The following is a 27004-nucleotide window of genomic DNA, read 5'->3' on the forward strand; positions in this document are numbered from 1 at the left end:
ACCAACCCTTTCGTCTGGAAAATTTCGGTGCTGTCTGTTTCTCCCTTCTCAACGTTTGCCTGTTTCTCAAATTTGATTGCGTTACGTTATTAATTTCTTGCATGTAAAAGTCTTTCATTTGACTCAATCAAGTTCTGACCAAGTTCTCCACTCTGTGCATCCTGACAATTTCTGGGGGGTGATGACTGCTAGAAGTTTTAAACAAGTGAAGCGTTACGAAAACAAATCGGGGAGTAGATCGCGACTGTTGCGTCCTCTTAAGCTGAGATGCGTTTACTTAGGTGTTTACGCCTCGAGTGTCGTGTGTTCCTGGCCGATTGTCCCGTGACTCGAGCCCACGCACGCGTCAAATTTCCACGCGTTCCTCTCGCGATGTCGCTCAACTAAAGAAATGGTAACTTGAAGCTGCAAGGAAAATTAAATAAGTATTGAATCCTTCGATTTAATTTTCGAATTACACTCATTGATTAAATTTAGCTGTTAGTATTATTTAATAGTGTTTCTACGGTCGAACAAAATAGTGGAAAACTTTGCGGCCATTGAAATTATATTTTTGCTGCAAATGCGTCAAGATTTTGAACGAATTATAAAATTAAACGTAATACATGTAAATAATTGTGTTGGCCTTGATGAATATAAATACCTCAATTTTCCAAGGCGAGCGCATCGCCCGCGACTTGATCCGTGCTCGCGCGCCAATCGTCTTCCAGAGGCGGTTATTTGTCCGACGGAGCGGTGTGGCCGCTCCCGATCGCATCCCATCACCGCCGGCTTCTCATTTCCCTCCCGATCGGCAGAGGCTCATCGTCGGTTTGCCTTCGCACCATCGTGAAATCGAGTCTTTTTCAAATATAGTATGTGAGCGAGTGAGATGGAGCTCAAAATAAAGCGTTTATGTTTATGTCAGGGTAATTCTCGTGTGGAAGGAGACCTCAAAACGCAATCAACGTCTCGCAAACAGAGGCGTTTGGAGGAGGGTGTTAGGCCACCGGGGCTGTAAACAAAGAGAAACTCGTTTCATTCATTTTTACGAAGTTTTAGCATGGGGTTTGATGAATAAATACCGTATTTTTGCGATGACCCTTAGTTTTCTGCGAGAAAAGAATTGCATGTCCATTTCACTATTTATCGACTTATTTTTTATTGTTTCTAACAGATCACGGGATATTGGTCTTTTCTCAAAGGAATCGGTGCGTAGAGTGTACGACTATCCGTGCTTCGGTTACAAACTTGGTCCTTCAACTGGCCACTACTGCTTTATTGCATGAATTGCAGGCATTTTTGTGCACGCGTTCGTTAAGAAGGCACGAATTGACTTGAGTGGCTGACCACATCATTTCACAGTCAGTCAATAAAAAAAATATTCCTCTCATTATGTTGTTTTATGATAACGGCATAATTCTTTCTGCGATCGAGATGTGTAGCATAAAATGAGAGGATTGTTTTGGGGTGGGTTTGCAGAAATCTTAAGTGATAGGTCATTTGTCAGAACACTATGCACGGAAGTTTTAACATTAATGGAAGATGACGCCCCGACCAGATGTAAGGATGCATCGAGATATTGAACTCATTTTCCTCCCTTAGCGGCAGTTGTATCGGTTTCAACATCACCAGTTTTTTCAAATCTAGGAAACGTTATGTCTTTTAATGAATGTAGATCTACATTAGTTAAATTTACATTTCTTTTATTGGATGTAATGATTCATTAAAGATCTTGACGGATTTTTCTACGAAATTATTGCTTATTTCAATGGCTAAAACGTTTTTCAATATAGTGTTTTACTGTAAAAATCTTTCAAATAATGTGAGCAATAAATTGTAATTACTGGGTTTAATTTACGAATCGAAACGACCGATTCAGTATTTATTCATTATTTAAGGGATCAAGTTAACATGTCTGTAATGTATTGTGAGTGTAAAATTATCACATGAGAATATGGATGCATCTCAAATATTTCTGCTCGGACTTACAATGTCGTCTTATGCTGATTACATATAATTGTTTATTAATTTCTTAAAGTAGGGAAAACACTTGTTTGAGAAAAATTTGGCAAATTGGCTCTCGATATTTCATCGAAAGACCCACTTATATTTTCATTGCTTCTATCCTATATTTCGCGAGAGTTACTAGATCTATAATTTGGGCAATTTGTGTATTTCGTGGGATCATTTCTCTACGGAAAAATCACTTTTCGTCTATTGCAGTGTACAGTGATAAACGCGTGGGGATTGGCAGATATCGTGTGCCGTGTCGTGGCTCCATCGCGACCACCTTACTCACTCACCCCCTGCCATTCCCTTCTCTCCCTCCCCCCCCCCCCCGCCCTCCTTCCCCCGTACGATCGCTCACTCCCACCCCTCCTTTCCCCCCACCCGTCGAGGGAAGGGAGGGGGCGAATTTCGAACAAAGGACGTCGCGGGAGCGCACAGAGGGACGTTGTGTTCGTGGAAGCGCATTCAGAGGAATGCACTTCGCAGTGGAGGATGCAACTAAGTAAGAACATCTCATTGATAATCCGAGATTAACTAGACTCCGACTCCGTTAAGCCGATCACCGTGGAAGTGAGCGAATGTATGCAGTTAGTCATGGAATAAGTTTATGTACCATCTGACTTTTTTATTGGCCTTCTGGGCCCCTACTCTGTCAAGCTAGAATCTCATCATCATTTTTCAGGTACAGCTCAGTGATTATTTCAGGTTTGCTTTCAATGACATGGAAAATGATTGCTTAACCTATCATTGTCTATATCGAACGGTCTTTCGAGGCGTCCTTACATATACGTCCGTAAGTATTCAACGGGTTATGGTGTGTTTGAATGAAGTATTTACGAAGTAAACAGCCATTCTCCCATCCCTTCGTTGAATTCCCTCTTCAAATCAAAATTCCTTTCATTCCGTCTATAAATCCCATTCTCTTCCTCCTCTGCCAGCCAAGCATTCTTCCCCCTGCCACGGCTTTCCACATCCCCTCCCCGCTCTCTACTCCCTCAACCCAAACCCTCTGTCTCTCCCGTGTCTCATGTAAAACTTTCTCTCTTTGCCCACCATGTCCAGCACATCTTCGTTTCCTCCTCCTATCCGTCCACTTCACCTTCTCCATTCTTCTCCACACCCACATCTCGTACTCCTCCAGTCTCCTCTCGTCCTCCTTCCTCCACGCCCACCTTTCCGAATCAGACTCTTTACTATTAGATATCTTCTTCAAAGTCTTTCTCCTCTCATCAGCTCCTCCCTCATTCATGAACGTCTCTTTCGCCAGCTCCTTCCTTTCCCGATGTCTTCACTTCTGTGTCCGTTTTCCTCGAATGTGCGGCGCAAATAATTGAATTGATTCACCTGCTCAAGGCATGAAATGTTGGGAGATAATTCTGTGGCAAAGCTCTTTCCTCTCGAGTTCCGAGTTACAGAATTCATTCCACCCCTGGACAGAAGAGCAGCGCCCCCTCCGATACGATTTCGATCGTGGCCGCGTGGCGGCGCTGGCGACGCCTACCCCTCCACTCCTTTGTTATTGTTATGAATTTAGAGTAGAGGGGTCCCTCGCCCCCCCCCCCTTCCTCACCTCCCACGCACACACCTTCCCCATTGGCCCTCGGCGTGCGGAGACCGAAGCGAAAGGGTATCTTGCTGCATCGATGAGAAGATCACAGGCACGCTGATAGGAAATGTCTCATGTTGTAACGTTTTGATCAAGTGTAGGATTAAGCGGCAAAACGCGGCCGTTTTTCACTTCCGTAGTTATACGTTCTTTGTGCTTTGTCAACATCCGGCAGTGCCGGCAGCTAGTGTTGTTTTTAAGTCGAACGAAGCGTGTGACTCTATTGAATGCTTCCCCAGCTCATCCAAGTGACGACGAAATCAAGTACACTCGAATGTCAACTATTTCGGAGTAGAATATTTTTACCATAGCGCAATATATATACCAACCAAGCAATCTTCGTCATTATTTTTGTTATTTGCTGGCCTTGGTGGCGGCAAAGTAAAGTCTTCGTTTGCTAAATCGAAGGTCGCAGTTTCGATTTCCACCTGGGTAAGTTACTTGAATCCTGGGCAAGAGCGTTTGCGCTTTTACAGCTCTTTATTGTTGGTATTCTCCAAGTAAAGGTCATTGCGGGCTAGGGTTTTTGGCGGTTTATGGAAATGAATAAATAGGGTGGTTTCCTATTATTTTTTTATTGCCTGAATCGAAAGATTATTACCCCTGGAGTACGTATTTCACGCTTTTAGATTTTTTAATGACGATGTCTATTTTTCGCGATTAGATGAAAAGTGATAATTTTCTAATCGGTCAAGTATGAATGCTGGGAAAACTCCGTGTGACGTCGTTCTGGTTCCCGCTGCTGCAAGTGAGGTGACCTTGGGGCGGGGCTTTGAGCGCTGATACGACGCAGGATGGTAGCAGGTAACAGAACACCATGCTAGCAGGTAACAGAGTACCATGCTAGCAGGTAGCGCTTGGCTTAAATAAGGATTATTAATAACTTATCAAACGAGGAAAACTTTCCGACCTTAGCCAGTTTTAATAAGTGATTGTTAAGACATGTTTCCTTGAGCTCTGCGCCTCATGCATGCAATGGTAACCTCAGACGACGTATAACTCCTATCTTCTCGTATAGAAACTAGGTCCCTGTGACGTCACGTGGAGTGGCATCGCATGGGCGCCAATCTGGCCCTTTTCAAATGAGGATAAAAATGGACCATTGCCATTCGTCTAACCTGGTATTTCTAAAACCAAATAATTTGTATATTATGAATACACTAATGGTGGGTAACGAATCGCAATCCATGCCTTTCGTTTTCTTTGGTGAAGGAAACTACCCTATATATCTTTGCCCATCGCCATGCTGGCCAATGATGCTGACCAGTGTAATATAAATAAAGGTGTAATTTTTACTCCGTGAAACTAGGATCGCTTTGCCCGTCAGCGGCTTTTGCTTTATTCCCTCACTTTGTATCGTTGCCTCTGGGGGATTTTTCTTACGAGATAAGCGACGTTCGTATCCTTTTGAAACGGCGCTCATGGGAGTTGTTTGGTAAATATCTCAAACGTAAAATTTCGTGAAATATTCATTTCGAATGTATGTCTCATTAAACTTCTGGCGTCTGTGACTTGAAATACACATTTTGAATCATGTACGTCTTAAGTGAAAAGATTAGCTGATAGGAGAACTGAGTGGAGAGCTGCGTCAAACCAATCTTAGGATTGTTGACCAGTGATGATGATGATGATGACGTCTTAACGAGTTGAAAATAGCGACCACATAATGCGATTTTCAGGCTAAAGCTTACGTAGACTGTAAGTGAGGCAATCTAAAAGATTATCTAACCTTAGGTGGGCTGAGATGTTACACCAAGAATTTTCTGTGGTAAATTGGTTTCAGATCTTCATCCTAATTATTCGCACAAGGGTTTAAAATGCGTTTTTTTAAACATATCACAGAGATAGTTTCGGGTATTCGAAGACTTTGTGGTAATTTTTCTGGTAGTTCGTATCTGGATGGGAGAGCGTCGTTTCTAAGTAGGTAGAGTGTTGGAATGATAATCGCAGGGTCCTCTGTTCACATCTCGGTTGAAGGTTGCGGACATTCCACCGAGTGGGAGTGTGAGGTAAACCAGTCCTACACCTCGTATCCCCTTAATGCGAGCATTTCACACACCCTTGGCTTCGTCTAAGGCGGCCTCTACCCTCGCCTGCCAACCTTCAGCTGGGAGTGAGTGAAAACTTTTCCCGCTGGATGGAGTCGATTCCCGGATATTTCCCGGGTCGCCATAAAATATGCGTTTGGGCGCCTTGGGAGGAGGCGGCGCGGCGGTTGGAGCGGGTGCAGCCTGCACCCACTGCGCCCCGACGTGGAATTTTCCACTCAAATTCGCGAGGAACGGTAGGGGGGGGGGTTGCCGAGAGACGAGGGGCCACCCCTTCATCTCCTTCCTTTGGCCGCGAGGCGATCGGGTGATCCGAAAGGCAATTTCAATATTTTAAAATGAAGTCTTGCGAAAAGAACGCGAAAGATTAATATACATTGTTCAAATAAACTTGATAATTTGCACTTATGAAATTTTGGCTTTCGAAACTTAGTCATATTCAGGTGTTACTATGACGTGGCTTCAATTTGTCCAAGGGGAGTGAATAGCATAGGGGTGAGCGGGAATGGAAAAAAGGGGGCTTAAGATTGGTTTATTCATTGCTTTCCACCTCCTTTGTCCACATCTCATGGATTATATATTTGATTGAAAACATCCTGTATTATATGTAAGTATATGTAGTAAAGTAACGAAAACCGGTTCGTGTGATGATTAAAACTCATGTGTGTAATGTTGCTAGTATATTCTTCATTTTTAGCCTGGAAAATTTTACAAAATTAACCCTGAGACAATTCCATTTGATAAACTATGCAATGAAACGAGCTCGGACTATCCATCGGCGTAGAGTTTATTTGCAAGCGCAATTGAAGGGTGAATTTTCCGCAGAGAAAAAAGAGATACATTATGAAACCTTTAAAATAGAAATCGACGTTATCGAAGACTCGGATGTGACATCGATCTCTTGAAAATTTGTGGGCAACTGCAGCGGTGTCTTAATTTAAACATTCCAAGAAAATGGGGTCTTCGCCGAAACTTAATCTTCTCATTCTCATTGACCCAATGGCGTGTTTTAATGCATTTCGCGTCTGTTGGGTGAACAACCCTCAAATGTTCAGAAATGCGTTCATTTACTTGATATAAACGCTATGATTAAGATCTTGCATTAATCATCAACAAAATTATTTAATGAAGAGTTTTACTCCCACGGCATATTCGAGGCGCATTGGGTTGTGCGCTTGGCTTCTGATCGAGGTGTCCAGGGTTCAAAATGCGAGTGAATTGTGTTGGCACACCTGTTTCAAGGAAGCGTGAAGACCAAGGAGGAAATGTAGTTCCCTCACCTTGAATGTGTGATTTTAACACTCCTGAATTTATATTGGCTAGCATTTAGCGCTTTGCACTTCTGCTCTCACGGGCTGAAGGGGGAAGATATTTTTCCCGTTTTCAACATGAGAGGAAAGTGGAAGTGAGGGCATCAGGAAGAAAATTGCGTTAGCAAAGGAGGCGCTCACGTACAGGAGGGAGCTTGTAAGAGGATCGTTGTGTAAGAGTTAAAAAAAAAAGGTTAGTGGAGAGTCTGACCTCGAGTGTAGCGCTTTACGGTTCGGAAACGTGGACCTTAGAAGGGAGGTCGAGAGAAGACTGGAGTCATACAAGATGTGGGTGTGGAGAAGAATGGAGAGGGTGAAGTGGAGGGAGAGGAGGAGGAACGACGAAGTGCTGGGTAAGGAGAGAGTCTTGAAAGTGTCCTGGATGGGGCGATTACTGAGCGGGTAGGGAATGTTGAATACATTGTTAGAGGGTAAAATGTTTGGCAGACGAAGTAGAGCAAGGAAGAGAATAGGTAGATAGATAGGAAGATAGGGAGTTGGCTTTATTGTGATAGAAGGGGGGAGTCCAAGAAGTGCGGGGCGACCTCCAGAATACTTAGTAAATACTCGATCAAATTTACCTTATTCGGTATTTCATTTCCTTCGTTTTTCTTATATTTAGCACGCCGTGTAGGCATACCTCTCCCCTCGGCTTGCGCTCTAAAGAGCTAGGTCCGACTATGATGAGTGTGTTCTTGTGCCATATGGCGAGTGCCATGAAAGGCCTTCTTTCCAACAAGCATCCTGCTGCGCGACCCAAAAATATGAATAGCGAGCGGACAATGGAACGATCCACGGCCGCACTGAAATCCTCTTTTCGGCCCCAAAGGCCCGCGCCGAGATATTATGACCGCTCGGCTTCCCCCTGTCGATCGAGGGCCCATCAATTGGGGCCCTCTTTCTTGTTCGTTTTCCCGCGGATGTGCATCCAGGTGTTCTGGTGTTTTCGGGAAGGGAACCCTCCCCGTTCCAATCGCGTTGTGGGAGGCCGATTGGCAGGACGGCTTCCCGGATTTATTGTTAGTGCTATCCTGTGGTCAGTGCATTCCTCGCCATCGAGTCGTGTTCCGTGGGGGATAGACGTTCGCTGACAAATTCATTCCGCATATATCAGGACGCGAGCAAATTGGATTTATTACTGACGGCGTGTTATCTTAGACCCCATGCGGACGAGGGAAATTGAAACACGTCAGGAAATGTTGTTTGGGTAGAAATAAGAAATAAGATAGACAATGTGCGACCACTGACGTAAGTACTCCTGGTTGTTCGAAACGACTAGAAAGTGCTAGACATGGTGGGCGAAGAGAGGAAACATCTATGCACCGTGCAAGTGCTGATCGGGGAGGGGGTGTGAAAATCCACGTGGGAGGGAAGACTGTGGGGTGAGCGTGGGAGGGTGAGGAGAATGAAACTAGTGAGTGGGGGTGAGTGCTTGGGAAATGCATCGACCTGAAGAAGGCAGCTGCAACGGCAGCGAAACGACTGTCTAGGAACACAAATGGGCCCCCGAGGAGCGTATCCAGTAAACCTTTGTGTGCTGCATCTTCACCGCATACACCGCCAAAGCCTAAACAGAGATACACTCGCTGTGCACTAATTTTCCGACAGAGCACTTGAATGCTTTTAATTTAATTTTGGTGAATGTACTTCCGTCGTAAGGAAAGTATTGATAATTGATGAAATGTATGACTTCATTTTTATTGCGATGTTAAATCACGGTTAATGTCTTACGATGCATCCTTAGTCATCGATCCTGCTGCAGTTTGCATAGTGGAGCTGTTTCAACTTCGCTAATACATCGGTTCAAGGTCGACCACGTCCTAAATCGATTAAACATCTCCTCTTAGTTGCGATGTGCACACGTACGGGTCGAGCGTTGTAGTCGACTGCTTTAGCTGTCAATTCAGAAGTTACAACAAGGTTTCTTACTCGAGGGCGTGATTTTCCTAGTAAATCAAGGTTTAACCCCGATAATTGTATTTTCCACGACTCCGACCCATTTACGTAGTAATCCATGAGTTTTTATCGGAGAAACTTTGAAAACGCCTGAAGAATAAAGCAATGCCAGTTTGTTGCATGTTAGTGGCGTTTGAAACCGTGGGGCTGTTTAAGCGGCTTGTGATGTTCCCTAAGGAAACGCACGCTCTTTAGTTGAAGGCGTTCCCAATGCGCTCTGCCCTCCTCACGAATGTTGGGGATGGCGCAGGGCCCTTGGGTCGGCCCCAAGGGCCCACCGCCAAGGCCCTCGCATCGCACAGTGCAAGTCACGGTTTCCTTCCTACCTCTCCGACGGGCCTCTGCCTCGCCTCTCCTTCCTTCTCTCGAAGTGTTCTTCGTGTATATTCTTACGATATCTTTAAACCAAAATATGGATAATATTAAAGGGTCGATAGTCGGGATTCGGTCGATGGGAGGACGAAATGAGTTTCGGCGAAAAAAATTCTCCCTTTTCTGTCATTCGCTCGAAAATCCAAAATGAGTAAACGTAAAATAAGTACCGTGCATTTGTCATGAAGCGTCATTACTGTCCTCGTTCGTTAATTACTTGAGGGAGAGAGAATATTTTTGTGAAGGAAGGAGTCGCTGCAAAGAGTGAATAGAACGAGACTTCCTTGAATGCTCAAGAGGAAGGAGAAGCCGCGATGCAACCGCCCCGCGTAGTCAATTGATCTGCGAAGTGGTCGGAGGCGCCGCTTTTTCGCAGCGAACAGCTCGAGAGGTGATCGCGAAACGGGAAAAATGCGAGTTTCTTTGTTTCTTAAAGTCCATCACAATCGGACTTCGAACGAATTGACGGAAAAGCCCATATTTCCCTATTTTGAAGCCAACTCATTTCCCAGAGATACTACTCGTGCCCTCCTTTTTATCTACCCCTTCTCTTTAGTACTCATCTCTTGGCCTTCCGACTTTTCCGTCACTTTTGCCCTCCATTGCATTCATCGCCTATCTCCTTGCGTGCCCTCCTTCCCTGGCAGTCCACTCTTCCTCCTCTTCTCCTTCCTTCCGCACTGATCTTCTTTTCTCGCCCTATCTTGAACTTGGCGACTCATTCTCTCTCCTCGTCAGCTTTCCCAATGGTGTATATCGATCTTAGCTTCTTATCCATTTGATGCCACTGCCCACTCGGTGTTTTTCACTTCCTGTTCCTGCATCTAGTCATGAGACTGGTAGACTGTTAAACAAATGGCTGGAACATTGAATGTTTCGAGGTGCGAGCCCAAATTAAAAGCGGAATATTTGTCTGGCGGCGCTGTGGTCTGTCTCCTTCTGAATGATGAAATTTTAGTGGTGGAGTGTGGTAATCGTGGGATGGTTCAAGCCGTGGGTTGGCACGCCTGTAACCATCCGAGGTCCTCGGGAGCCGAAGTTGCCGAGTCACGGCCCTCTGGACTGTCGGAGTGTGCCCGTCGCTCGGTCCACACCTGATGCATCCGCTTGGCTCGAATCCATGGTGCTCTCTTTGCGGCTAGATGGATAGATTGCATGAAATCGAAGCGATCATGTACCACCACGAAATTGTATTCTCTTGGGAGTTACTATCGACTCGGGTCGAGATGACGCCCTCTGGGCAAAATTCGAATTTCCTCTGCGTACCTACAATTTATTTTTAGCCCTAATAAATTAGCGCAGTACTTGTCATTGTAGCAGCCGGCTTCTTTTGTGTTTCGAAACCAAACCATTCAAAGGTGAAGCTGTTGGTTCCAGCGCGCTTCATCGCTCTGAAACGTAAACAGGGTTTGGTTCTGTGTCGGAGTTTAGTTTGGACCCGCTGTTGTGTTCTTTCGGATTTAGTTTGCACTCCGTTTTTCGACCCCTAGGGATTAGTTTCATGATGTTTGTGTGCTCTCTCCCGGCAGCGAAACGATTTGAATTTTCACTCCTCTCGTTGTCGTTTTGATTGCCATCCCAATGTTCCAATTGGATTCTGGAGAAATTAAAGAGAAGTGTTCGACTTTTGCGGAAGCGGATTTCACCTGCGTGGAATAGAAGAGGTGTTATGGCTGTGGATAGGGCATCCGGACGGCTAAGGAACCACTCAAATCCGTTGAAATAGAGATTGGGCGGCAGTTCATAGCTCGTTTTCAGATGAGAGATGTATGGAGTTGATTTTTTATTAGCTCCCAAGACTTACGGAATGACAGGAAATGCTCCACAGAATTATTTATTAAAAGCCGATCTTTATTTCGGCAAGATGCCTTTCGTTTTCAAGGTTGAACTGCACATGATGCGTGCCAATTCATACCAATAATTGGAGATGGAAGGGGGTGTTTAGAAGTTGGCAGATGAAGAGTACTAGACAACTTTCGATTGGGCGAAGAGTGTACGTCTGCGGTGTGAGGTTAAGAAGGAGAGACGGCAGAGGTGAGGAGTGGGAAGGGTACGAAAGATCATTCACTCCACTTATACATTTTTGTTTTGTGATACCATAGATATTTCTAACTGTTCCAAAAAGTCCAACTTTTTCCCTTTGTATTGTTGGTGAGTAACCTTTGCACTTTTCTAAAGACCACCTCCACTTTTAGAATTGCATAAGTAGTCGAAAACTAGACAGGTTAATAATAAAATCCTGCGGACCCTACAAGGCTTGTTCTGTCATTATGTTACCTGGTACGGGATCCAGCAAAATACTGCTCCACTCTAAACCTCCCCGTAGTAGGTGGAAGCTAATTTTCTGACTAGCAAATAATATAATTTTCCTGAAACCACTTTAAGTCCTCGAGAAAGAGTCCAGAGTGGACGATTGAATCACATGGAAATAGTTGGCATTGGGTGGTTTATCTGCAAAATCGTTGCGAAATACCTTAAGGGTGTTTGGCAGGGGGTGGTTTATTATATTTTTTATATACATACCTCAGAAAACAGCTCATATTCGGGGTTTTTCATTGCGTTAACAGTTACTCGTTTATGAACAAACATGCTCTGGCTAAGACGACGTATCTGGGTGGGGCTCGAATCCGTGACCTCTTGTTTGGCAGGCGAGGACTTTACCTCGCAGTTACTGAGGCCGGCAACGTGAAATCATTTTCACCTCCATTATCATCAGTATACTCAGTAGGTACTCCGCGTTCACGATGTATGGTTGCCGGAGATATGTATAAAATAATTGAATTTATACGCAAAAATTAATGCAGATGTTGGAAGGTTATTCGGGCATTGCATCTAGGCCGAGATGGAGTTAGAGAACCTGACCCGGTGGAATGCCCGAATAATCTTCCACGATTCGATACGCCGGGAAAGCCTGCAATCATTAATGCAGGTGTTGTGAGCTCCTACGAAGCATGCATCGCCCCATGCAATTCAAGACTCACACAAATGTAATTACAGCAAAGAAATATAAAATGTGCCAACTGATTTAGCACAGTTTAGCCATTCATCGTTAGAATCAAACCGATTGATGGTTTTCCGCAAGACATAAAGATAATGGAGGCAGTCAGAATGCCCCCACTTAATATAGGACTTAATTTTATTTGCTAATTCCCGTATAGAAACGATAAAAATGATTGATTTTGCCGAAGTTCAGCTCTATTTATCATTACTTTTCGATAACTTGTCGAAACAATCAAAGTTCTTGAATACTTATATTGACATAAAATATTCGTGGTATTCGATTTGCCCATCCAAATTAGTAACCATATTCAGTGGCGGAAGATGCTAAAAATGCTCTGGGAATGCAACAGTAATAGTAATGGCATAAGATAAACTGTGTTCGTGGCATTTGCCGCGATTTATTGCGCGAATCGTGGACCAATGGGAGTGTAGGATGGCGATACGTCACACTCGGATGGAAGTGCCCGCTCTCAGCGGGGCCGTTGCATCGATGCCGACCGGCAAAAAGACGATCGCGGCGCGCGCGCGACTGCGTCCCGCCCCGTTGCATCTTGGGGCGTACCCTCGGCCGCGGGGGCCTCGGAGGGCGAGGAGGCAGTCAGGCCCCTGCAGCGAGGCTAGCGCCAGCCCGCCCTTATCTTCTCTCCCCTTGGCAGCGGCGGCGGCGACCGGCCCTGGTCGTTGGCCGGGAAACGACTTGCGAGAATGAGAGGCTCACCCCCTCCCCCTCTCGCCTAACCCTTTTAGCCTCCCCCCTCCACCCCCGAGACGCCAATGCCAACTCACCCACGAGTATCCTCAAGTTGGGAAAAATGTTTGTCCACACATATAACAGCCGTGATTTATATGTATTATGTTGCTTCGCGGACAATCACGGGCGCCCCCTGGTTCGTCCGTAATACGACGACATCCTCAAAATAAAACCTATCAGGAGAACGAAACCGCTCTTCTGAGGAAAAAAAACCCCTCTCCATTGGCTGAACGATGAAAACTCACTTTACTAACAAAAAACCATCATAAATTCAGTAAAATAACAGGGACACAATATCCTTCTACAATAAATAACTACAAGTTAATACCTTGATAACCAGCTTATTCCGAGTATGGTAAATTATATAAGTGCTGTACCTTAAGTGCAAAGCCTACGTATTTGCAATACATTCTAATTCCTCGCCGCTCTCTCGTGCTCTAGACACACGATGAAAGCGTGGGGATATTTCGTCCCATTTGCCTTCGCTGATCCGAAAGACTTGAAAATCTCAAATTGTCCAATCAAAACGTGAAATATTTCAAACGAAAACAATCGGGAGCGTCCCCTTAATTTATTATGGGCCCAAAATACTTCAAATGTCGTCGAGGCTTTACTTACTGCCAACTGGCCATGATTATATATTCGCGAATTTGACAACGGCAGTGAAAGACAGCAGCATTAATCCATTGTTCAATGCCGTCTGGGCTTCGACAGAGAAATGCCGACTACGCGCCCACATCCAGAAAGATTCATTTGCCTTTCACCCATTTTTCCGCATTGTTATTTTTAAAACTACAGCCTTTTAAAAACTGAAATTTAGGTCAGTTGAAAAGCTAAAATTATCCTAAAATGGTATGAAATACTGGTTTAAAACATAAAATAATTATGAAAATAGAAAGGATTATGCAAACTTTAAATTGGAAAAATAAGATTCACTAACTCTTGGTTAACTATGTGGTATTCCATTATTTCCTGGATATAGACAGTTACTTATACCACTTATTTTAAATAAGTGGTATAAGTAACTGTCTATATCCTGGAAAAATAAGTGAAATTTAAATTTAAAGAGAAGTGAAACAAACTTAAAGTTAAACAGTTGGAAAACAGTTGGAAGGGAAGAAGGAATTTAATAGTAGAAGATGAATTAATCTCCCCCTATTGGTTGTTGATAGAAAAGTCTCCGAAAGCATAAGAAGTGACAAAAATCATAAATGAAAGAATTAAAATGGCTTATTTACGTATTTAAAGCTGCATGTATCTACAACACGTTTATTCTCTCTCACAAGCAATACCTATACTACTTGTAACATCCTGTGTAGTCTCCCCACGCTGTTTTTAAACTCTTATCGAGCGGTGGGTTGCGGTGAGTCATGCCCAACAGCAACAGTATTTCACGCGCCTTCGACGGGCCACGAATCCCTTGCTAATTGCACGCCCGCTTATTTACGATGCCCATCGTTATCGTTGTTCACGCAGGAGTGGAAAGAAGAAATCGGTGGCATCCTTTTTTCGGGAGCTGTGGAATTCGTCGGCTCCGTCCAACGTACTTTCGGCAGTCGCGTCTGTATCGCTTGTTTTCTCCTCCAAGTCGTTGATTCGCGTGAAATGGACCTCTTCAGTTACCGCCTGAAGATTACGAAGCATGCTGTCATTAAAGAGTCCCTTCCTGCTCATTTCTCATAACACACGATGTTCGGAAGGGTTTTCTCTGATTTCATTCATGAAAACTATTCGTGAAAAGTTATAACACGATAGCCTTTCACTCACCACCGCAGATTAACTTCAGGTTATGCATAATTTTTCCCAAGCGTATAATTATGGATTTTTTATTACTGTCACTGTAGTATTTTATATCTTCATTTTCATGTATTTCCATTTTGATACTTTTGAATGTAAAACTATCTTATTGTTTTTTTTTAAATCAATATTTTATGTACAGCATAAAATATTGATTTAAACGCAACAACGCATACGCAGCAACGGAAACAATAACCTTCTAATGCCAACGGACATTTGGCACCTGATGATGCAAGTCATTATGATGCGCATTGTGCTGAATTACAACCAACTATCGTAGAATACGGAATGCATATTCAGAACGAAAAACTTGGGGAGAAATTAGGTTCCCAGCTGTGTGGGTCAATTGCATTGCCTACTGTCAAAGGCCTCATGAGCGTCAATCGTGAATTTGGAACCTTATAATGGTCAAGCTCAATTTATTTGACCACCGACTCGCTACAGCATTACATTTGACGCCTTCGGCAATTGCATAGTTGAGCCTCTAGCGTGTAGTAAAAAATAACGCGTAAAGGACGCCATCTCTCCGTATTTTTTTGAGCAGCGAAGAAACTGCCGCATACATCGTGTTGACTTGTTCCCTAACTGTCCTGACGCATTGTCCGTAGCTTACATTTCCTGGTATTTCCAGTGCCCGTGTTATCATTTGTCCGGAAATGTCTTTTTCAAACAATTCATTGTTTGGCGAAAAAAGTCACAAATAAACAACAAGTAACTGAAGGAGAAGTGGCTTCAAAAGCAAAGAAGTAACAACAAAACAAGTGGCTTCCATACTCCGCATCAAAAGCCTCGCGCTAACTCTTAATTCGGTGAATCCGTGGGCAAAAATTTCCGAAAATTTACTCTGTCAAGCTGCCCCAATTAAATTTAACGAATTCTTTACGTAGCTGTCCTGATGTTAGTGCGGAGATTGTTTTTCTGATGCCTCTTTTTTGCATCCCGTGATGGATTCTTACACGTTTCACGATTTGATTTAGCAAAACAAGGAATGAAAATCGCTTCCTTTAGATGCATTCACAGATACGCCTATTCATGCTCTTCCCCATCGGTGGACTTGGTACCAATAGTCGCCCGTTGACGTCGCACTTGATATTTTACCCTTGGCCTTCTTAGACTTCCACGATCAGCTGATTGCGCTTGTGCAGCGCGACTCAAAGAGTTTCGTGGTCCAGGTAAAAGCCATCTTCTTGAGAATGCATTGTCGGAACCAAAATTTTGTCTCGGCAACTCATCTAACGTTTACGCGGTCGATAGGGAAGCATCCGAACAAATAACTGCGACACCAGAAACTCAAAAAATTACACGGGGATTCTTAATGTACCAAACCTTAAAGTAATTTTTCCGTTAGTTTAAGCTGACTTAGCGACATTAATTTTCAAGAGTAAGGTACTGCAGATTGGGCCAGTCTCAGTTCCTCTCTTATTGTTAGACACTTGCCTCTTTGGACGCATTTTATTCTGCTATCGAATCCGTCCGCTGCGCGTGGATGAGTGCAAAGCGATTAAATTATATTTAGAATATTATATTTCTCAATATTAAGAATATGATATATGTTGTCAATATGAACGTCATTGAAAAGTTATCTTTTTACGACAGCTAATTATAAATTTCGGTCAGCAATCATAATTGTAGTGCTCACACGTGTGCATGGAATTCGGATCGCTGAGCGACTTTGGTAAAGTCGTTTGGGCGGTGGGTTGCCGCACATCAAATAGTTCCTCTCTTATCGAAATATCCGTGTTCGTATTGCATTGCGTAGCGTCTGCCACCGTAGGGTGCTTTAATCTCCATCCAATGACTCCATTGGGCCTATTTACTTCGAATGCTGTGTGTACACCGTTGCTAGGGATGCCAAGGGACTTGCTTTCGTGCGGGGGACCTTGTCGACCCTCGCTCCCCCCGCGGGACCGTGGGCCTCTTGCTGCTCTCGAACGTAAGACGAGGGTCATTGTCTATGTCTAGCCGCCCAGGATCTAGTTTCTCTCATGCTTGCTCCATAACATAAGTGGAGGTAACGCTCTTGTTTTTCATCGAGGTCGCTATGACTGGTTCGAACACAGCCTTGGGCCTATTGTGTGTGTTGCCCTCTTGTGTTGTTCCATTCTTCCCCATTCACGGAACAATCCTCGCTCCCTCACACCCCTCTCCCCCTCTTCTCGTGCTCTGGTACGTAGTCTTCGAGATGAATTTCGATTGTCATCTGTTTGAAATCCCGAGTCCTCTTTTTGTGTTTCTATTTGTGGGACTACTATGAAAACGTTCTTATAAAACGCTATTCGGGGTTTAGTTTTCTCGCATTTATTCCGTTTCTCGATCACCTCTCGAGCTGTTCGCTGCGAAAAAGCGGCGCCTCCGACCACTTCGCAGATCAATTGACTACGCGGGGCGGTTGCATCGCGGATTCTCCTTCCTCTTGAGCATTCAAGAAAGTCTCGGTCTATTCACTCTGTTCAGCGATTCCTACCCTCACAAATATAACAAGAGGTATTAGGGGTACAAACACAGGTATTAGGAGTTGGGGGTGTTGCATCCCTCGGAGTGAATCGTAAAAAGAAGCCCGCGCAGCACCGACTGCGAAATGAGCAATAGATGAAGGCGACTTCATCTCGAAATATAATATTAGCATGGGAATTTTGGATAATTTAATCCTTAAAATAAATTTAATTTGTAATAAAGTCATACCTTTCTTCCATCGAGAGTGTTTTATGTATGAAGTTCACTTTCATAATCGAGATAAACAACGTGAAAACAAAAGATATGGTTGGCGTCAGCAAATGAGACCCTTGAAGTGATCAGATATTTTGCCTTGTCGATTCGCTTGCGCACCAGTCGAAAATCGCTCTCTTGTTTATCATTACTGCTTAGAGTCCTTTGCTGTTGGTGTCGCTCCCGGATGAATGAGCTTCGTGTTTCGTGGGCATGTTTTCTCCGCCTCACTTAATTTCCGCATTTTAGAAAAGAGCATCAGTCAATATAAATTAAAGAAAAAGTTCGCTTCAAAGATTAGGGGCGTTCGTAGGAAAAGAAAATGCGCTGACTGAACGCCATCTATGATTATTGTGCTGAACTACCGCACATGAGGCATTGACGTTGAGTTGGCTGCTTCTGTTTCCACATCTATTGCTTTCGCGGTGTTTACGTTCCATATCATGTCCTTGTTATTTTTCATTGTCACCTTTAACGATTCACGGTTAGAACGAACAAAATACGGTTGCAAAGCGCAAGGTATCTAAATGATTACGACCCTGTGCGTTCTAAAGTTTCACGATAATTTTGCCGTCAATTCAAAATGCTCGACCCCCCACTCTGATTGATGTTCGCTCTAATTTCTTCTCGTATCGCCGCCGTTGACGCAACGGCGGATTGGAATCTCACGGTAAGTTTTCCTGGTGGGTGATTAATGGCTAATTTGCTCTTTGAATTGGCGTTCATTGTGGCAGTGTCTGTCCCTTCCCCCATTTGCCAACCCACACCACTCCCTTGCCGCTACAAACGCGTACCTACTATACAGCTAGACAATACAATATTGCCACTTGTCGCATTTACTAATTAAATATTTTGTTTCTTAGTATCAATACTTTCGATAGAGGTACTGTACCCGTAAAGGTAGAATGAAGTATTGCAGAGTATCCTGTGTCAGCTGGGACTTCCGTCATCAGCTCGCAATAAGGATAGCTCCCTTTCATTCGATCTATAAATCCTATTCTCTTCCTTCCTCTCCATCACTTGCCCAACATTCTTACTCTAATCTAGCACTGTTTTCAACATCCCCTTGCCCCCACTCCACCCATGCCTTCTGTCTCCTCCGTATCTCATCCAGAAGCTGCCTCTCCTCGCCCACCAGCTTCAACACTTCGTCGTCCCTCCTCCAATTCACCTTCTCCACCCGCCTCCACGCCCACTTTTGGAAGGCGTCCAGGAGGAAGCTCTCCTCCATTCCCCTCCACAACGCAGTCTGATTTTTATATGATATTACACTGCGCCGCTCATTTCTGGTGAAATGAAAATTGAACATGATTCTCGTTAACGGGATAGTGGAAAGGTTTAATTTATTTTCAGTAGTGGGCATTACGAGCTTTTGTTGGATGTATTCCCGCCTTAAACTCCTCTGTTTAATAGTTAATACCGGTTAATAATTTATGTAATAGTTCTACCGGCTGTCTAATAAAGCCGTTATTAATTCGTAAATTTAAATTATTTTTATCGGTTCGGTAATTCTTTGACTGTGGCGCGTTAAGAACAGCTTGAAATGTGCAAGTATTTTTTATTTTTCTGTTACGTAAAATTACGTTATTTATTACCCATTATGAAATTTATTCTGTGAATTCATGTTAGCAAATGAATCCAATTTACAATGAAATGATCGTCAAATACCTTGTCACTGCCTTTTGCAAAAATTTGTTTTTTTTTTTAAACGCGTTTTCCATACTTTTCCTCATTTTATGTGTATCCTTACTTGACCGATTGCATGTTAAAAGAGTTGTTGCTCTACACCAGAATTCATCGAATTTCGAGCCATGAAATCTTGTACATTCGTGGTTCGAATCCAAAACACATTATATATTTCCCGGTATGGAAAAATTCGGGGAGACGGTTGAACCCCCCTTGAATATAGGAAATGACCCTAAATGTTCAATTCTTGCCATTATCTCAGGGACATGAATTTTTCCTCGCTTCGAAAAAATAGCGTTTCGTGTTAAGACATCTCGTTGGCATTTAATTGGTTGATACTATATTTCCTTAAGCATCAGAGATGCTTTTGCAAACCGAATTTGAAGCCGTGCATTCCAATAGCGTCACGAGGCACACCGAATCCTTTCTCCACTTCTTCCAGACTATCAACCCATTACTTTTTGACTTTTCCCCACGATTTTCATTTTACTTAACGCCCATCCATAGACACAAATGGAAGCTACAGATCTCGTAGCCTCAACAATATTCATTAAACACTATCCATAGTGTCGGGTATTACTTTGTGGAAGTCTTCATAATGAATCAATGGTAACCTTCCATATTTTCAATAGCTACAGATAACTAATCCCCGCAGGGTATTGAACGAATTTAGAAAATGGCTCTAATCTGCCGAAACCTGTGTCGGTCGATGTTCAATGGAGTGTGGAGATGACTACAGAGTCTCCTGATGAATTGGTGCATGTGACAGTTCAATGCGAAAGTCTTTTGTGAATCCATGGTATCATTTTTGCTAGATTTGCCTTTGGAAATTGAGTGAATGAGATTTCCCTGAATTTTAAATTATCGAGAAAATTTCTTGCGCACTTTACTTAGGGTCTAAAAAGTTAAGTACGACCAGAGTGGCGCCTCTTGGAAGGTATTAGAACTGCTCTGTTGATCAATGTCATTCCAAGGCCTCTCTCATGGCTATCCTAATTCGATCACTGTCACGTTGTGCGCTCTTCATCGAGATCCGTGGCGTCCGCCGATTAAGGAAAGGCGAGGAACAAAATAAAATTTCCATAGAATATATATTTCAGGGGATGCAGTGGTCAAGCACCGTTCATGGAATAGCTTACTCATCAGTGGTCTGTTTCTCCCGCTTCTCAGAGAAAATGGTAACAATGGAAACTTGTTACTTTTCAACTCGTGATACGCCTCCGAGCGTCTCAAAAAACCAATCTTGGGTAGTCGGGACTCCGTTGGAATATTTTGGTGACAAATATATATTTTCTCATCTTATGTGATTTGGGGAATCCCGGGTGAAGGCTTTGAACACCCCATTCACAAAATCCTAGAAAAGAGCTAGGTGGAACTGCCTCCTCTACCCTGAATGTTTAATATTCACATGGCTATGGCTTAGTTCGGGGATACCTCTACCCTCACCTGTTCCAGCCAGCCTTGGGGTCGAATCACTGAGTTAGTGTAGAGTTTCGTTTGTCGATTAACATGTTTGTGAGTGCCCGCCACTTCACATCCATTTGCGTGACTGTTATAACTTTCCGTTGCCTTTACGAGAGCTGAGAATAATGAGTCTTAAGGTGGGTTTACACTGAGTAGTATGTTAAGTTGCATGTTACATGTTTTACGAAAAATGTACAGATCCTTTTAACATGTTACGCACCCTACCCTTACATGTGGCGCATATATAATTATATTACATTAAGTTTTCGCTTCGTGCGGGAAACAAAAACTTTTTGTATAATACGAATTTTTGTTTTTTAACACAATGTTACGTGTAAAATGTTACACGGATATGTAACTTTTTCGTAAAACATGTTTCTCAGTGTAAACGCAGAGGGAAATATCTTAATTTTCACCGACAGTGACATTGGTGCCACTACGCTTGTTGTGAAGCTTTTTTTTAATATGTGCTCGCAACCCTGTTGTCGACTTGCGAATCTCTGCCTGATCATCAGTGAAGTTCGCGGACGATCAGGTATGAATAATGGGCCAGTCGGCAGAGGGGTTGATATAATTGGTGGATACAATTGAAAAATGGCGCAAGGTATATGGCTCTAAGACTCATCACTTGGAGACAAAAGATATGAGCTGTTGTATAGCATTGCGAGCTAGGAATGCGAGGCTCAAGGTAAAATAGTAGGTGGTCGCGAACTCGAGCAGGTGAAAAGGTTGGAGGCGTTCGAGATGTGGTCCTTGAGAGTAGCGAAGAATTTGAAGTTGACGGAGAGGAAGGGGAACGACGAAGTGTAGAAGGTTGGCGATGAATCTTCTTGTTGAGATGCGGAGGGTATGGAGGGAATGAGTTCTTAGCGGAGAGGGGATGTTCTTAAAAACAGAGGGTAGAATGTTGAGTAAACGCGGGAGGGGGAGGAATAGGGCTGGATTTAAGATATAATAAGAAGGAATGTCAACGTTTGAGGGATGTCCAAGATGTTAGGGGAGACAGGCCGGGGTAATCAACGAAGTGCTCCACGTTAACGTTCATATACCGCGATTTAACCTAAATATGTGAATCTGACTGTGTTTGATGTCATGCAATGCGAGGTTGAATGTCTGTCATTGGGTTTTTCTCGCCTCTGTCTCATTCGCCTTCTCTCTGTCTCGTTGCAGTCGTACCGCAACAAGGTGCTCCGCGCTCAGCAGCAGCAGCAACCGCACCTCCACCAGCAGCAGCAGCAGCCGGGTGCAGCAAGCGCGTCCTCTCAGCCACAGCACTCGGGCTCCGAGGCGGGCAGCGTCACCCCCGACGCCATGATGTCCGGCGGCGCCGTGGGCGGCGCTAGTGGCGTGCCCGGAGCCACGAACGTGGTGAGCAGCTACTCCCCCCCTCCACCTCCACAGCCATACCTCGGCGAAGGCGGCTACTACACCTACTCCACCTCTTACGTGCTCAATGTCACCTAGGGCCATACGGCAACTTCATCCTTAACTTATTATTATCATCATCGTCATCGTCGTCACCAATCATGTACCTTAGGCCACTGAACTCAAAACAATCTTGGAATGGACCTCCGACCCTTTCGCTCCATTCAGATAAATAGATTATCAACATCTCGCGAATATAAATGTTGTTGGCTCAATAATTTTGCTTTTTTCACAAGATTTATACTCGTACCAAATTTTTCACGTTTTCTGGCCGGGTGCTTTGGCCTTACGACCACATTCAAAGACTGCAAGTAATATTGAGATCGCGAATGTCAAGGAGCCATTTGAATGGATAATCGACTGTTTTTAAGACTTGTTTTCTTAAGATAATACATTTCTAACTGAATTATAATTTGAATTAAAGTAATAGTGCGACTGCTGAAGTACTTCAAAAAGCCCTTGTATCCCCTTTATATTTTTGCGCAATTTCTCTTTTGAATCGGATGCTCGAAGTGTGGCCTCGGACGCAGGCCTTGAGATTCTCTCCCGTGCGCGGGGGTCGTCTTTCGTTTGTTTTGAGTTCAGTGGCTGTGGATAATCTGTGTGTCTAGTGAACTGTATTGCTTAGAGATGTATGTGTTTTTTTTCATTTGTGCGATCCATGAACTCGCCTTATGTTGCTCAACTAGGTGTAACCATGACTTGAATGGTCAAGCGAAAAATGATTAACATTTATTCTCATAAAGTCACTTCATCATATTTTATATGCTAAGTCATGCCATGTATTCACTATGCTAGTTCTTGTAATACTATTCAAAATATATTTTATACTTAAACTATATTTAATAATTGAAGTAGTCATAGAAAAGTGGCATTAAATTGTGAAATAACGTTTTATGCCCAAGAAAAGACTCAAGTTTATACAAGTACTTTTGTACAAGCGGAAGCAATAAAATAATTGAAAGTATTTTATTTTTTATATTGAAAATGATTCTTCCCCGTTCCTTTTACTCTGTTCAAAACTATTTTTCACCTGATTTCTTGTGATATTATTTATTATTTTTTTCTTGATTTCTGGTACGTACTACAGTAGAACACTGCATAGGTAAACAGAGCTATCAGAAAAATATGATCCTCTCAATAATCATTTCCTAAAATATTTCAATCGAGTTTAGCTCTGAGTTGTAATGTTAATTCACCTAGTACTTCTGTCAACTTGCGGTGAATGTGATTCAAACAGAACGTAGACTGTGTGGGTTTTGCTGAGGTTTTATCCGGAAGAAGACTGCTGATGGCCAATTTTATTTGAATCACGTACGATTATTTGAACACATTGCTGTAGTTTATTTCATATTTTGAAAGCTTAAATTGTAAATGAAAATTATTGTAAATGAATACCATTGACTCATTGAGAGAGAGCGAGCAAATGGACATTTCAGCAAAAGCCTCGAAAACACACGATCGTTTTTCCCGTCCCTTTCAAGTGATTGAGCCAGCGATCGCTTCAATGATGCCCAAAAAATGACCGTTTCACTCGATCATTTTCCCCGAAGTCTCCAGGGGTGGGAATCCAGTCCCTTTTTCTATCAAGAGAATGAGGGCTCAGGGGAGCCCTTCGAGGTTACAATACACCGGGGCCGGGAACCAAGTCCGAAACTTATACGCCCGATCACCCGGGGAGAGGCTGGAGAGGAAGGGAAAAGGACAGAGGCGCCGCCGCGATAGGAGCCCGACGACGCCTCTGAGATAGGGAAAAGGGTTGGAAGGGATGGGACGGGGAAAAATATCTTAACGCTATAGAAGTGAGAAGGGCCCACTAGCTAGCGAAACCTGGCGAAGCCATTACTATTCTAGCTATTTTAGAGGATTTTCCAATGAGGAAGAATAATCTATCGATCAAATCGCTAGACCCTTTTTCTATCACTCGACACGTCCTTTTTTCCGCCTCGAAAACCATTTCTCGTCTTTCAGTTAATCAGAATACACGGCCGCTGACAGCGATTGTGACGCCAAGTTTGGCTTTTAATGTGATGCCAGTTGTAATACCAGAGAAAGCGGAGGAAGAAGGGCCGGCCGAAGTACCATGGGATTCAGACAATGGTGGGTTGAGAGATCGCTTTTCCGTTCCTTGAGAATCTATCGCACAAGCTCCGAGGGAAAGAAAAAATGATCGTGTTTTAAAAACAATCGAGAGAGTCAGGCTTAAAGGTCTGATATCTCGAATGGTGTGTATTCAGAGCAGGCGTTGAGTGTAATTTTAAGACTTACATATCATGTTAGGCCTTGGGAAACAAATATTTCTAGCCTCCAATCGCGTCTTTACTTGGTGTGCCACTATTACATCAGTTTTCAACATTCCGTGCCATGAATTGCCCATTGTGTCATCAAACCATAATCGCTCAGCTGAAATTTACCGGGTTTAACATTTTTCGCCCCTCATATTATTATGCGGGAAGCATCGTTACTTATTCCGAAGTTTAATTTCTTGCTTCTCATTGTAATTTTAATTTCTTTTTGAGTACCTAGTATTCCATTGATTGTGCCAATTTAAGTTACCTACACCTTTTTTTATTTGATTTATGAGTTATTAAAACGCAATGCATGTATAAATATTCCCCTATAGAGTTCGCTTGTGAGTTTAAGGGTATGAGTTTGGGCTTAAAATTATGTTAAAATTCCTATGTGATGTAATTTAAGGATGAACTTAAGGTCTTAATTACGAACTATAGGTACTTAGACGTAAAAGGTAATATGCAGTGATGGATGAATAGTGGTTCATTTACTTTTGGTATTTAAAAAATACTTCCTAGCCATGTGAAGGGCGTTGGAATCTACATGTACCGCGTGTAGGGTGCTTGATAAGGTGGAAGTACGTCTCTGCAGCGCGCTGCATTCTGATGCTACGGCGCGTGCAACAATGGAGTGAGTGGCAGCAGTGGCGTAACTATGGGGGGGGGGGGTAGTTCACCCCCCCAAAGCCTAAGAGAAATAAAAAAAAAATATTTAAAACTATTGTCTAGGTTTGACGTATTATAACTGCATCTACTTACAGATGAAGATCATTTGTTAATACCAAGCCAAAATTATGCAAAATGTATTTTCCAAATATATTCCGGACCCCCCGTTGCCTCGGGGAGTCTCCCCCCGGGCTCCCCTTCCTCCCCCCCCCCTCTCAAAGCATTTTCTAAGTTCGCCCCTGAGTGGTAGGGTTTAGTTCCCACCTAGCATACACCATTCATTCCGCAACGTAAAAATGCACGAACCAGATTTCGGCGTTTGTTCGTCGTCATCGGGTGCTCGTAAATATGGCGCTGCGCTTTTGCATTGTGATTGTTCGCTGTCAAGGGAAGGAAAGAAATGGTGGCAGGTGTAGTGAAGATAGATCTTAAGCCGCTGTCTCGCGGTTAATTTGTTCGAAAAATTTTTCATGAATTCCGTTTTCGTGTTTCATCATCGCGTTCGCCGTCTATCACGCGGGAAGGAATAAACTCATAAAATCATGAATTTGGCGCTGATTGGCTGACGACTCGAAAAGGAATTTCTTTGCGCTGATGAGTATGCATCCTGTGATATTAGATATCATCTGAATATTATCGACTTAATTGAAACTTAACTTTTTCTTTTTCACTAAATGGACGAAGCGATGGCAGGTTTCTTCACGTTTGACTTTCTTCCTCCTTGCCAGTCTGTGGAATAAAAATGGTTGACGGGTATGCGCAGAAGAGAAGCCAATCAGTAACCGAGTTTCGTGAATAGTTGACAGTTTCCATATTCACAGAAATTTACCGTATATCGCGGTCCGGATGCGTTTTGTGTATCTTGAGGGAATTCATGAAATGTTGGTGGAAACATTTAAGAAAAAAGTTAGCCGTGGAACACCGGCTTAAGGACGTACGGGATTGTTATAGTTGGTTTCGGCTGGAGTGAAGGCTGTCTTAAGTTAGGATGCATGGGTGGAGGAAGCAACTGCATTGAGGATGAGGCGAGAAACATTATTCTAAGTGACCTCGATATCGAAAAACTTCTTTGAAATCTCAAATTGTATTTTCCACTGTTTAAATATTTTCGTTCAAGTTACATCTTGAATAATAGAACCACCCGTATTTTTCCATTTTTCGATCCGTCTCCTCCTCATTTCGACCTATACGCGGAGAAACATCGGCAGCCTTAACCCTTTCGCCGATAAGTTGTTGACGTCACCGACTCCTACCTAGCGGCTCACCGCTGAAAATCCGTTGAATCCATTCTGCACTTTAAGTGTACCTTATTTTGCTTTTTCTCGTCACTCATATACGGAAGTAAATCTAATGCCAAGGAATCAGTTAAAAATTAGGTATTTGTTTTGAAGTGTGGTTGACGCGTGTCCCGAGGGATAGCGTGCGTGGCCGTGCCGAATATAGTGTCGCCCCCTCTCGCGGACGTTGCGTATTGGAGGCGGGGGGGCTGGAGCAACAGGTTGTCCCCGCCGGGTGCGGTCACGGTGACACCCGGGGGCGTACACTGGGCTGTTGAACACGAGTCACTTGACGTCGCCGAACGATGTTGGACGCGCGAATTATAGGCCTGTGGTCGATCCCCATCCACGATTCTCAATAACGATGTATTCGTGAAAGTTGACTTCCGTGGCAATACCTCAAAAACCATATCTCACTGCTGCTATAAACATCTCAGGAGATTCTCCAGAGTTTCACCACGCTTAGTGGTTGCAGAGGTAGGGAAACAAAAGAACTGAAGGTGGCGAAAGGGGAAAGTTGTCACCTCATCTTCGCTGTGGGAATATTTAATTCAAGTATGCCTAGGAAAGAAGATGGCACTTTTCCACAAATTTATAAATCCGTACAGCGCGTTTCAGCCGTCAGGCGATTTCCTCAGGAGGTCCTTGGATACTATT

At 43.5% G+C, this 27004-nt stretch overlaps 1 protein-coding gene across 1 annotated transcript in view; it reads left to right on the top strand.

The window, feature by feature from the left end:
* LOC124161468 (DNA N6-methyl adenine demethylase) overlaps window positions 1-27004 on the top strand; it is a 227554-nt gene that overhangs the window by 145140 nt on the left and 55410 nt on the right. Inside the window, exon 4 of the mRNA XM_046537790.1 lies at window positions 21859-22056. Coding sequence (XP_046393746.1) covers window positions 21859-22056 — 198 coding nt within the window. The remainder of the gene's footprint in view (window positions 1-21858; window positions 22057-27004) is intronic.

This window comes from Ischnura elegans, chromosome 6, assembly GCF_921293095.1.
Source record: "Ischnura elegans chromosome 6, ioIscEleg1.1, whole genome shotgun sequence".
Classification (NCBI taxonomy): domain Eukaryota; kingdom Metazoa; phylum Arthropoda; class Insecta; order Odonata; family Coenagrionidae; genus Ischnura; species Ischnura elegans.